Source organism: Trachemys scripta, chromosome 8 (genome assembly GCF_013100865.1).
Source record: "Trachemys scripta elegans isolate TJP31775 chromosome 8, CAS_Tse_1.0, whole genome shotgun sequence".
Taxonomy (NCBI): Eukaryota; Metazoa; Chordata; order Testudines; family Emydidae; genus Trachemys; species Trachemys scripta.
Window position 1 is genome coordinate 51,688,707 of NC_048305.1, and position 12,850 is coordinate 51,701,556.

Below are 12,850 nucleotides of genomic sequence, written 5' to 3' on the forward strand. Positions count from 1 at the left end.
TATCTCCACCCAGCGGTTTTCCTGCTGGATCACCTCGTGCATACGCACGTGCTATGATCTGGCGGGGATTCCCCCGCCACCGATCGTCAGGGCACACTCTACGAGGGCTCAGGCCTCATCAGCTGCCTATGTCGCCCATGTCCCCATCCAGGACATTTGTAGGACGGCCACTTGGGCCTCAGTTCACACATTTACTTCACATTACGTGATCATCTCCCAGTCTAGGGATGACGCTGGGTTCGGCAGGGTGGGACTTCGTCCCGAACCTTCGTGAACACCTACCCACCTCCAGCAGATGTTGCTTGGAATCATCTACTGTGGAACACACAGGAGCAATCACTCAAAGAAGAAAGGACATAACTGACGTTCTTTGAGATGTGTTGCTCCTGTCTATTCCACACCCCGCCCTCCTTCCCCTCTGTCGAAGTTGTCTGGCAAGAAGGAACCGAGGGTGGGGGGAGCCCGTGGCTCCCCTTATAGCACGATATACAGGCGCCACTCCAGGGGTCGCCGCAGCGCTCCCCCAGTACGGGTACTGCTAAGGGAAAAACTTCCGGCACCAGTGCACGTGGCGAGCACGCACACCTACTGTGGAATAGACAGGATCAACACATCTCGAAGAATGCCAGTTACTGAACAGGTAACTGTCCTTTTTGTGCTCCTGTTGCTGACTTGATGCCTTTAGGTTTTATTCCAAATAATGTATTTTTCCAAGAACAGAATCATTCTATAAATCTCTCTTGCCTGGTGTTTTCTCCATTTCAAAATATCAAATGATAACTCAGGAAGGGGGAAATAGTACTTCCCTTGTACACTAATATGGGTGAGAAAGGGTTTTACTATAACACCTGTAACATGCATATACTTCTCAACAAGTAATTTTAAAACAGATTTAATAAAAATGTTGTTGAAAAAAAATCTGAGTAGCTCTTGGCAGTGGGAAACCTAGGGGAGTTACATAGCTAGCTATTGTATTCTGTTTCTAAATAAAAAGTTTCACTTCTATTTATAAATGGCTTGTTGATTAACAATTTATTGCAGAGTAAAAATACAATAATGAATATCACACTATAAGGGGAGCCATCTTTTATCTTAAAAGTCTTATTGAGGATAAGTAGTATACATTAAATGGACATATAATAATACTTCTCCAAAGGTAAATACATAATTCCCAGATCAGAATCTTTAAACTGAAGATAAAACTGAAAATGTATTGGTAACTTTAAAGGAAGGAAAATCTATTAATTTCACTTTTAATGGAGATATATCAACACTTTGGCATTTAATCTCTACTTCTGATGACCTTATTAGTTCAATGCCTTCTGATGCTGCCATGTGGTGGTGCAGCTATGCACCTCCTATATTGCAGGGTTATTGTGAAATAGAATAGTGTAGCTCTCAGCCTGCCCCTTAAATCCTAATTATCTGATTGTGGGCTGTCAGGGAGCCTGTTACAGCTCATACTTGTTTAGTTATTATTCAGGAATGAAGTTTAACTATCTGAGGGTAAATTGGAGATGGTCTGCAGCTGTGTTAATTTCATTTGTGTTTAGAAGGTAACTGATGCATGAATTGGTATATCTTCTGTTGCACAGGTTGGGTGGTGCATGTGATAACAGTTGCATAATAAAAACATATCCAGGAAATGAGTTTGTGAAAAGTCCTTTTCACAAGACACACACCAACTTATTGTCTTGTAGATATTAATATATAAAATACAAACATCAGTTGTTCAAACTTAGTTAAAGCTACCACATAATGTTTCCTCATATCTGCTAGTTTAAGATGAGATCCATAGTCTGTATTAGGAGGATAGGGGAGGTCTGAGAGGTGAGAGGTAATAGGCGACTGAGGGGAACAAAACAAGTTACTTTTTATAGTAGAGAGATCACTTGAAACTATGAGGTGATAAGTTTATTTATAGTTGGAAGGGGCTGGACATGAACTGGTCATGAGAGAGGGGTCTTTTTTAAGGCATATACATGTCTGATATGAAAAATATAAATAGTAATATGGTACTTAGCTCTTTGCATGTTAAAAGTGCTTTACATCAATATGAACAATGAGGAGTCTGATGGCACCTTAAAGACTAACACATTTATTTGGGCATAAGCTTTCATGGGTTAAAAAAAACCCACTTCTTCAGGTGCACCTGTACCCCACCCCCCAACTCCCTGCCCTGAGCCCCCTCATGCATCCTTCCTGCACCCCAACCCCATGCCCTGAGCCCCACCCTGCACATGGCACCCCCTCCCACACCCCGCACTCCTTCCCGCACCCCAACCCCCTGCCCTGGCCCTGCATACAATTTCCCCACCCAGATGTGGCCCTTGTCCCAAAAAGTTTGTCCACCCCGGTATACACACTGACACAAACCCATGTGCTGTATCTCTGACATTATCTATTTTTCTACTTTGGGGTTTTTTGCTTTTCTGCCTTTTTTCTCTTTCTCAGCTCTCAGCTTCCTTCCAGCCTTAGCCCTCCTTAGCTCAGTTTCCCCCAAGTGGCTCACTGTCAAAGAGCCTCCAAAGATCAATTTCAAGCAGGGCTAATTTTTCCAACCACGAGGGGGAAATCCCTGAGGCCCTAGGAGGAGGCAAATATTTGTTTTGAGCAACTTAAGCAGTGGCCCAGGAGAGCTTATCTGTGTCTGGCCCAGGAGGGCTTATTTGTGTCTGACCCAGAGCTGGTAAAAGAGTATGGTTGCACAAACCCTGCCTATCGGATATGCAAAGTATACGCAGCAAGATAAAAGGAGTTGCCACCAGAGTCCTTGTTGTTTGTATCACATTGTAAGGAGACTGAAGAATGCTGGGATGCTAAACTGTTGATGATGACTTTGGATTTAGGATGTTATTTTTAGTCTAGTACCTGCTATTGCATTTGTTAATTTAAATTATGGACAGAGGTTAGAGGGCTAAAGTGCAGTTTATTTCTTGCACAGCCCCCAGATAGTTTTGCAGAGATACAAAATATCTTAATATAGGACAAACATTGGGATAACTAATGTGAACTTTGGAATGGAAATATTTTTAATCTATCTATTAATTAAATTGCCTGTTAGGGAATTTCTGCTGTAAACTCTATCTCCTTTTACTCCTGATAAACTCAGAATAATCACCCGTGGTAATTATTTGTGCTAATGCTCCCTTTTTATTGGATATGTAATGGTTAAGTCACATTATTTACAAACATTTGAAACATGCATTTGGTACTTCATTCTGTATATCTGCTATAAAGTATTATAGTAAAAAAATAGATATTTTAAATAGAAATCTTTTTTTAAACTAGTTTTAATAACTTGGAAAACTTTGAGACTATTGTCACTTTATCATTTCCAAAGGTCAGTTGCTAATACCTAAAGCAGAGTTCAGAATCCGTTTGTTGAAAGAGAGAAGTTTGAAAAGATTTCTAAAACAACTGTTTCTGTTTGGGACGCAAAGTCCAAATTCTAACTGCTGTGGTAGACTTGAGTCGTTTCTACAAGCTGCTTCTAAATCAAGGGCATTGCATCATTACTCTGTGTAATTTAAACAACATGCAAATTTCCAGTCGCATTTCATATTGTGCATCTGTCAAAATTAATCTGAAACACATTGTGTGATTAATAAAAGGTTTGCTTTACTCACGGATGGTTTTTAAAATGGCATACATTCAGAAAAGAAGATGGTATAATTATTATATTATGAAAGATGTGTAAAGGCTTGTTTAAAGGCTTCCTATCAAATTCCAGAAATGAGTGTTCTGGACACATACAATCCAAGTTTTGGTCACAAGCCTTTAGAGTAATAGTTAGGAAAGCATCATCTTTGCCAAAAAGCCCCCTTTACCCAGAAGGAGGATAGCAACATTGCCAATGGGTGGGAGTGGGGAAAGAAGTGGCATAATCCTGGCAGTACTCACCCAAAAAAGTATTTATTTGTGGGTTTGTATATCACATGTACAATGATGGAGTATGGTGGTATAAATATTTTATTGGTATGAGTTTGGATTGTTCTTGCTATTTACAAATGGCAGTGCTACAAGTGAGTTATATAGGTCCTAATGAGTCTTCATACCACTTTGCACTATTTTGTATTTTATTCATGCCACGTTTTTCCAAAAAAAAAATCTAATTTTAGAAATGTTACTTTTAATTTTATAGGGACTAATTTTCATATCTCAGCCTCGATAAACCAGATTTTGTTAGTATCTTGAGACCAGTTGTACAGAAGAGGGAGAGGAAAAACAGTATTAATACAGTTGTAAAACTTCTAAAAATGATCTTAAAGTATACCCCATATTATCAAACTATTCCATAGCTTGTCACAAGAATAGTAAAATATGTGATATGTTGATATTCTTGTGATAAGCATTTATCATGCATTTTTGACCATTTTTGTTGTCAAAAAGTACTTCACCCAGTACTTGTTTGCTATTTCAACCCTTTGCAAATAACTGTCTTTAAAAAAAAAAAAAAAAAAAAAGCTATATGGCAAATATTTTTCTTCACATATATCACACCACCCAACATCCCATCCAAAAAGTAGAACTTCCACAAAATTGCCTCCCACCCCAAATAACTCCAGCCTGAGGCCCAGGATAGGTATGATTTAGTCCTGGACCAGTAACAGCTTTTCTAGACATAAAAATATCAAAAATTTTACCTGATATCTCATGACTCCAAAAGGATATAGATGCAGGAGTTTTATCCTTATGAAAAAGACGGGTTTCAATCTTACCAAGCATTTGTTTCTAGGTCTGGCGGTTACATTGTTTAATTTTTAGGTATAAAAAGGATATTTTCAGTAATTTTTAAAGATTTTTATGGTTCATTTGGAGACCTAGACAGTTGAAATGAGATTAGCTAAGGCCCTGGCTTTGCAGAGAGAGAGGGGTGTGAAAGTCTCAATACAACTTTTAACTGAAATATTTGTAAAATAGTTTTTTCTCTAATATACATAGCATAAACAGAATATGAAATGATGTGGTATAGTATAAAAGTTTATTTGGTACAATCTGTATAATTGAGTAATGGGTTCATCACTTGGCTGTAACGCATCTATCACAAACTCATGCAGATAAAAGCCTTTGTGACATTAGGGCCCTACCAAATTCATGGTTCATTTTGGTCAATTTCACAGTCATAAGATTTTAAAAATCGTACATTTCATGATTTCAGCTATTTAATCTGAACCTCTCGGTGTTGTAATTTGTAGGGGTCCTGACCCAAAAAGGGATTGGGGGGAGGGGTCACAAGGTTATTGTAGGGAGGGTTGCAGTACCGCTACCCTTACTTCTGCGTTGCTACTGGCGGCAGCGGTGCCTTCAAAGCTGGGCAGCTGGAGAGTGGTGGCTTCTGGTCGGGAACCCAGCTCTGAAGGCAGAGCTGCTGCCTGCAGAGTTGGGCCTTCAGTCAGCAGCCGCCACTCTTCGGCCACCCAGCTCTGAAGGCAGCGCAGAAGTAAAGGTGGCAATACCACAATCCCCCTAAAATAACCTTGCAACACCCTCTGCAACACCCTTTTGGGTCAGGACCCCCAATTGGAGAAATGCTGATCTCGCAGTGAAATCGGTATAGTATACAGTAAAAGTATCATGGTGCTGAAAATACTGAGTTTTGTCAAACTGTACAATATATATGTTTATGAGCACACAACTTTGTGGCTGTGTTGTTTCCTATTATTTCTTTATGGAGATCCAGAATAGCATTATTTTGTATTTATGGCAGGTTAGCAGAAAGCAGAATTGGCCCTTTATTTCCATATTTTTGTAATATGTGATGCTTTAATTCTGGCTGAACCCTCTTGCTTAATATTAATACATACTTTGTTTTTTTCAGTTCAAATCTACACCAAGTAAAAATGTGTCAGTGGTAGGATGGATGGTGATGATGGCTGATGACCCAGAACATCCTGATCTCTTCTTGCTGACTGATTCTGAAAAGGGTGAGTAACATCAGGAGAATGGTGATACGCATAAAGATCTTGTCTTCAGATTCACCTGATTTTACAATCACTTAAAACTCTGTTAGGCGTGCTCATAATTAATAACAAAAACTTTGAAAGGGATATTAAATCTCAGAGCTTAAGCCAAAATTAGGAACTCCATAGGAAGCTCCTAACGCCTAACGCCTACTTTCCTAACGTAAAAGTAAATGCAGCAGCTTTGCCTGATACATGTTTGTAAATCATGCTTGGATCATACAGACATTATGTACATGAAACTGCATCTACCTCTAATAGGAGGCTGAAGATGAAGCCTGAGCAACTTAGCTTTGTGGGGCCTCCTGTGGCATGTGGCCCCTGGCAATTGCCTTGCTTGCTACCCCCTAATGCCAGCCCTGCCTTTTATATGCAGAAAACTAGTTGTTGTGAGACAGGCGGGCCATGGAGTTCTTATAGCATGTTGGGGGGTGGGGGGGCTCAGAAAGAAAAAGGTTAAGAACCCCTGCACTACTCCTCATAAGCACAAGTTTGGTGTTACTAGACCAAGCAGTTTTGGAGATATAATGAACTAACGAACAGCTAGGAAAATATTAAAAATGAAAGCCATCTCATAAAGTAGGCTTCTAATAAAAATCCAGCATCAGCTTTAACTATGAAGAGACTATTAACTCTCCATTGTAGTTCAAAATATGCAGAAAGGGCATCAAAAGCTGTTCTGATAACATATTCTAATTCAGTGGCTCTCAAACTTTTTTACTGGTGACCTCTTTCATATAGCAAGACTCTGAGTGCGACTCCCCTTATAAATGAAAAATACTTTTTTTATATATTTAACACCATTATAAATGCTGCAGGCAAAGCGGGGTTTGGGGTGGAGGTTGACAGCTCGTGACCCCCCATGTAATAACCTCACGACCCCCTGAAGGGTCCTGACCCCCGGTTTGAGAACCCCGTTCTAACCTATCTAACATGTTGTTCTTCGAGTGATTGCTCAGGTGTATTCCACAGTAAATGTGCGTGCTCGCCACGTGCACCGGTGCCGGAAGTTTTTCCCTTAGCAGTATCCATAGTGGTGGAGTGGCGCCTGTATATCGCACCATAAAGGGGTCTGCGTGCTCCCCCCACCCTCAGTTCCTTCTTGCCGCCAGTGAAGGTCATCGGAACTTTGTGCTCCAGCCTAGCGGTAGTCCTCTAGCCTTAGTGGTACAATTCTTCAACCATAGTTAGTTTCTCTAGTTAGCGGCCTGGCTCGGTTCATGCCATGTGCCCCAGGCTTCAAGTCGTGCGACTCCTGTCGCAATTCCATGCCCAGAAGCGATCCTCACTCTGTGTCTTCGCTCTGTGGGCGAGACTCACGTAAGTAAGCGTTGCAAAATCTGCAAATCGTTCAAGCCTCGGACGAAGCGTGAATGAGAGATCCGTCTCTGGGCTCTACTCATGGAGTCGGCATTGGCCCCGGCACCGGTGCGCCAACCTGATCCGGCACCGGGCATCGCGTCCTTGATGCGAAGCGAGGGCCCATCAACCAGTTGGCACTGCGCTGCTGTGAAGAAGCAAGGGAAGACCCAGCGGCGCCGAGACAAAGATAGGGGTGAGGCCGGACCCGAGTTGGGCAGCCCATGATCCCCATCAGGACCTAGAGCTCATGCGGAGTGGAGTAGTCTGGTCCTGTCCGCGCGTGCCTCTCCTCCGGTAAGAATACCCTCGACGCCGGAGGCAGCACAGGCAGCATGTGACATCCTCGTCATTCCGGTGCCGGCTGCGCTGCCCGAGTCGGGCCTCCAGTCCCGAGGGAAACCGCCATTGGGTGCTCACCAACCATCTCCAGCCAGATCCGAGGCAGAGATGCCTGCCCGTTCCGAGGGGTCTTCCCGTAGCCCATGACAGACCTCTACTCCATCGGCTAGGTCACCTGGGAGTGAGTCTCTGGAGGCCTCCACTGCCTGGAGGGGACGCAGGCACCGTGATAGAAGGCGTCGACGCTCCTCTTCCAGTCGCAGTGATAGGAGTAGCTTTCGACGCCGTCGGCACCGCCCCTCACATTCGAGTGTTCGCCGAGACAGACGCCGTACTCTGAGCGCATCCCGACTGGCACCGAGGCATCGTAGCCACAGTTGCCGGAGGGATTCCAGAGACTGTACCTCCGACGTATACATGTCGTCGTCATTGAGGTCCAAATCCCGAGATCGGCGCCAACAAGGCCAGGACCGGTCCAGCTGCTCGTACGGCACCGTGTGTTCATTGGTGACCTCAGCCTCGGCTCCCAGCCGTCCCTCCCCGGGCTGCATTGCCCCTCAAGAGCCAGTGGCTCTGCTAGGACCCCATACGGGCCAGTGGCAAGGGGCGCCATTGCAAGGACAGTGGTTCCAATGGGCACCGTGGCCCCAAGCGCCCGCACCGGCGAGACCCCGTTCTGTAGCAGGGGCACCCCAGGTCCACTCGGCGTCCCCGCCTCAGCACCGAGATCAGTCCTCAGGCCCCGAGCCACAGGCACCGCACCCAGGCCCGGACACGGGGTTTGAGCCGACGGTACCGCCTGACACCCCGGAGGTAGTACCGGTCACCTCGTCGGCACCGGATGAGTCTATAGCGGCATCACCCTCTGCCTCTCAGGAGGACTTTATGGCTCATCAGGAGCTTCTTACACGGGTGGTCTTGAATCTCCAGCTCCAGGCTGAGGAGATGGAGGAGCCATCGGACACTTTGTTTAATGTCTTGTCCTCCTCGACACCGGGCCGTGTGGCGTTGCCTCTTCACCAGGGGGTAGCCAATATTTCTACCGGACTTCGGCAGACCCCGGCTTCCCGTTCCTAAGAAGGCGGAGTGGAAGTACTTTGTGCCAGTGTACTTGTACACTCACCCAACCCCAAACTCGCTGGTGGTGGAATCCGTTAACCACCATGAGAGACATGGCCAGCCCACCCCTACCCCCAAGGATAAAGATGCCAGGAGACTAGACACTTTTGGGAAAAAGGTTTATTCATCGGCGAGCTTCCAGCTCAGGGTGGGGAACCACCAAGCGCTGCTGAGCCGGTATGATTTTAACTTGTGGGGGTCTCTGCCGAAATTGAAACCTCTTCTCCAAGACAAGGACAAGAGGGAATTTAAAGCGGGGGTTGACGAGGGTGTGGCGGCGGCGGCGGCGAAAGCAGCTCTACAAGCAGCTTCGGACACAGCGGCCCGTTCAATGGCCTTGGCTATTCCCACGTGAACGGTGTCGTGGTTCTCGCTGTCTGGGCTGTCCGCGGAATCCCAGTCCCTCATGCAGGACCTGCCCTTCGACGGGAAGGTCCTGTTTGCGGACCAAACAGACACTCGTCTGCATGGGATGAAAGACTCCTGCACCACCCTGCAGACACTAGGCTTCTATGTCCCGCCACCCAAGGATAAACCCAGGCCTCAGACCTCGGCTCCCCCAGTTAGGGGCAGATACGAGCCCCCGCCTAAGCGGCCAAGGGAGCAGAGGCATCGATCCCAGCGCCAGTCCTGTTCGGCCCCACGACCGGGCCCTCGAAGGGCAAGAGGCAGAGGAAGAGGCGTTTTTGACTCTTTGCAGGGGACCACTGGGCCTGTTGCCTGGGAAGCCCCCCAGTTGATAAAGTTGGTGTTTGGCAACCATTTACCTGCCTTCAGAGTGCAATGGTTCCGTATAACATCGAATCAGTGGGTCCTCAGTACCATCTCCAAGGCGTACATGTTGCAATTCGCCTCGCCCCCTCCCCACCATCCTCCATCCAGGGAGGACCCCGGAGACCCGGAGCACGCCCTCCTTCTAAACCAGGAGGTGGCGTGCCTCCTCACCCTGGGCACGGTGGAGAGGGTACCTCGGGAATTCCAGGGCAAGGGGTTTTACTCCCTGTATTTCCTGATCCCGAAGACGAAAGGCGGGCTTAGGCCCATCCTCGACCTGCGGTATCTCAACCAGTTTCTGGTCTGTTGCAAGTTCCGTATGGTGTCTCTGTCCTCTCTTATTCCGTCCCTAGACGCGGGAGATTGGTTCACGGCCCTGGACCTCCAGGATGCGTATTTTCGCATCCATATTTTCGAGGGTCACAGGCGCTTCCTCCGTTTCTGGTGGGGCAGGACCACTACCAGTTTACGGTCCTTCCCTTTGGCCTCTCTACGGCCCCCAGGGTTTTTACCAAATGCATGGCAGTGGTGGCAGCCCACCTTAGGTGAAACGGGGTGCAAATATTCCCTACCTGGACGACTGGTTGCTCAAGGGCAAGTCTCGATCCCAGGTTCAGGCCCAGGTGGAATTCCTCCTGGCCACTTGCAACAGTCTAGGCCTAGTGGTAAACAAGGACAAGTCCACATCAGTCCCAGCTCAGCGCATACACTTCGTAAGGACGCTGTTAGATTCGGTAGTGGCCATGGCCCCTCTCCCCCGAGACAGGTTCGAGACTCTCAAAGGTCTCATAGCTTCAGTCACGGCCTTCCCCATGACGACGGCAAGAGTGTGCCTCCAACTCTTAGGCCACATGGCAGCATGCACCTCGGTGGTGCGGCATGCCAGACTCAGGATGAGGCCCCTTCAACTTTGGTTGGCCTCCCAATACTCACAAGCCAGGGTCGGCCTGGACAAGGTTGTCACACTTCCACCCGCGGTGATGGCCGACCTGCAGTGGTGGTCCCTCCCAAGCAACATGTTGCAAGGGATTCCCTTCCGAGAGGCCCTTCCCTCGATACATCTGGTGTCAGACGCCTCAGACCTGGGGTGGGGAGCCCACGTGGGGCGCTTCCAGACTCAGGGCAGATGGTCAGCCTCAGACTTGCCCCTACATATAAATGTCAGGGATCTCAGGGCGGTGCGCCTAGCTTGTATAGCCTTCCACCGGTATCTGCAGGGGAAGATGGTCAGAGTCCTCACGGACACGGACAATACAACCACAATGTATTACATCAGCAGGCAAGGGGGCACGAGGTCCTTGGCCTTGTGCCAGGAGTCCTGTATAGCCCACAACATGTCCTTAAGGGCCTTTCACCTACCCGGCTCGCGTATCGCCTGAGCAGGATTTTCTCCCAACCGCACAAGTGGTCTCTGCACAGGGAGGTTGCCAGGCAACCCTTCCTAGAGTGGGGTACTCCCCAGGTGGATCTTTTCGCCACCAACCAGAATCGCCTCTGCCCTCAGTTCTGTTCCAGGGCAGGAGGGGGCAAAGGAGCGATATCAGACGCGTTCCTGATTCCATGGTCAGGCTGCCTGTTCTACGCCTTCCCGCCCTTCCCCCTGATAAGCAAGGTCCTACAGAAAGTGAAGACAGACAGGTTATCCTGATAGCGCCGGATTGGGCCCATCAACATAGGTATGAGACCCTCCTACAACTTCTAGTGGCCCCTCTGTGCAGACTGCCGCTCCGACCGGATCTCCTCTCCCAGGAGGGAGGATCCCTCTTCCACCCTGACCTGGCCACGCTTCACTTGACAGCATGGCTACTCCATGGTTTGACGAGGAAGAGGGGAGGTGCTCTGAGGATGTTAGGCGAGTCCTGCTGGAGAGCAGGAAGCCCTCCACACAACGAACCTACCTAGCCAAATGGTATCGGTTCTCCACGTGTACGAGGGAAAGGGGCTCCTCCCCCTCATCCGCGTCACTCCAGCTCATTCTCGATTACCTACTGTCCCTTAGGACCCAAGGGCTGGCGCCTGCTTCAATCAGGGTAGACTTAGCAGCAATTTCGACTTTCTACCCTCTGATGTATGATCAGTCGGTATTCTCCCACCACAGGACTTCCCCATTTTTGAAAGTTCTGCATCGGGCATTCCCTTACGCCAGACCCCCAGTCCCGCTCTGGGACCTGAACCTAGTACTCTCCCGCTCTTAGCTGCAGCGTTTCTAGCTGAGTGATATCCAGTTTCACTGAACTTTCCTTGTTGAACTTTCTTTCGCGAGTCCCTGGCTCGGAGCATGCCTCATGGCCCAGGCTTCAAGTCGTGCGACTCCTGTTGCAATTCCATGCCCAGAAGCAATTCCCACAATCAGTGTCTTCGCTGTCTGGGCAAATCTTACGTTAGTGACAAGTGCAAGATCTGCCACTCTTTCAAGCCTCAGATGAAAAAGGAGCGTGAGATCCGACTCCGAGCTCTCTTAATGGAGTTGGCATTGGCCCCGGCGCGTCAAGCTAACACCGCGCTGGGCTCCGCATCTTCAGCACGTGGTGAAGCGCCTCCGGTGCGCCATTCCAAATCGGCACCCGGTACCACGTCCTCGGTGCGCAGCGAGGCGCCATCAACGTTCCGGCACCACTCCCCAGCTAAGAAGCAAGGGAAGTCTCAGTGGCACCAACAGAAGAACAGGGATAAGGCCGGACCCGAGCTGGGCAGCCCGCGATCCCTACTGGGAGAGAGCGGATCCCACTCCTCCGGTCTCAATCGTTGTCGAGGAGGTGGCAAGAGGCAGCGCCGTTCCAATTCCAGCGAGTCCGAGAGGAACAGGTCACGACGCCGTCAGCACCAATGCTCATACTCAAGCACCCGCTGTCACAGGGGCCCTGCTCGCGGTGAGTCCCGAGATTCCCCGGCACTGAGGAGCCGTGGCCACAGGTGCCGCAAGGGGTCCAGGGATAGCTCCTCGGACATATATCTCTCTACCTCCTCCAGGTCGAAGTCTCGGGGCAGGAGCCGTCACAATAGAGACCGCTCCAGTCGTTCTTACAGCACCGTGCGCTTCTCCCGGACCTTGGCGTCAGCGCGCAGCCGTCTCTCCCAGTGCCGCACCACAGGACCAACTTGCCCTGTCGGCGCCCGATGCACCTCTGCTCCAGGCCGTGCCCTGGCAGGGACAATGGTGCCAGTGGGCACCGTGGCCTCAGGCACCTGCGCAGCCGGGACCTCGCTCCGTGGCGGGAGCCTCTTAGAGCCAACCAGCGTCGCCTCCCCAGCACCGGGATCAGGCTGTGGGTGCCGAACCCCCGGCACCGACT

At 48.7% G+C, this 12,850-nt stretch overlaps 1 protein-coding gene across 5 annotated transcripts in view; it reads left to right on the top strand.

Annotated features, from left to right (window-relative positions):
• The window catches only part of RALGPS2 (Ral GEF with PH domain and SH3 binding motif 2), a 297,768-nt gene that overhangs the window by 269,886 nt on the left and 15,032 nt on the right, over positions 1 to 12,850 (top strand). For 4 of the 5 annotated variants that reach the window (XM_034778255.1, XM_034778258.1, XM_034778256.1 and 1 more), the window contains one exon: positions 5,822 to 5,927. In XM_034778255.1, coding sequence (XP_034634146.1) covers positions 5,822 to 5,927 — 106 coding nt within the window. Of the gene's footprint in view, positions 1 to 5,821; positions 5,928 to 12,850 lie in introns of those variants that run through there. The other variant, XR_004646742.1, reaches the window with a different exon arrangement.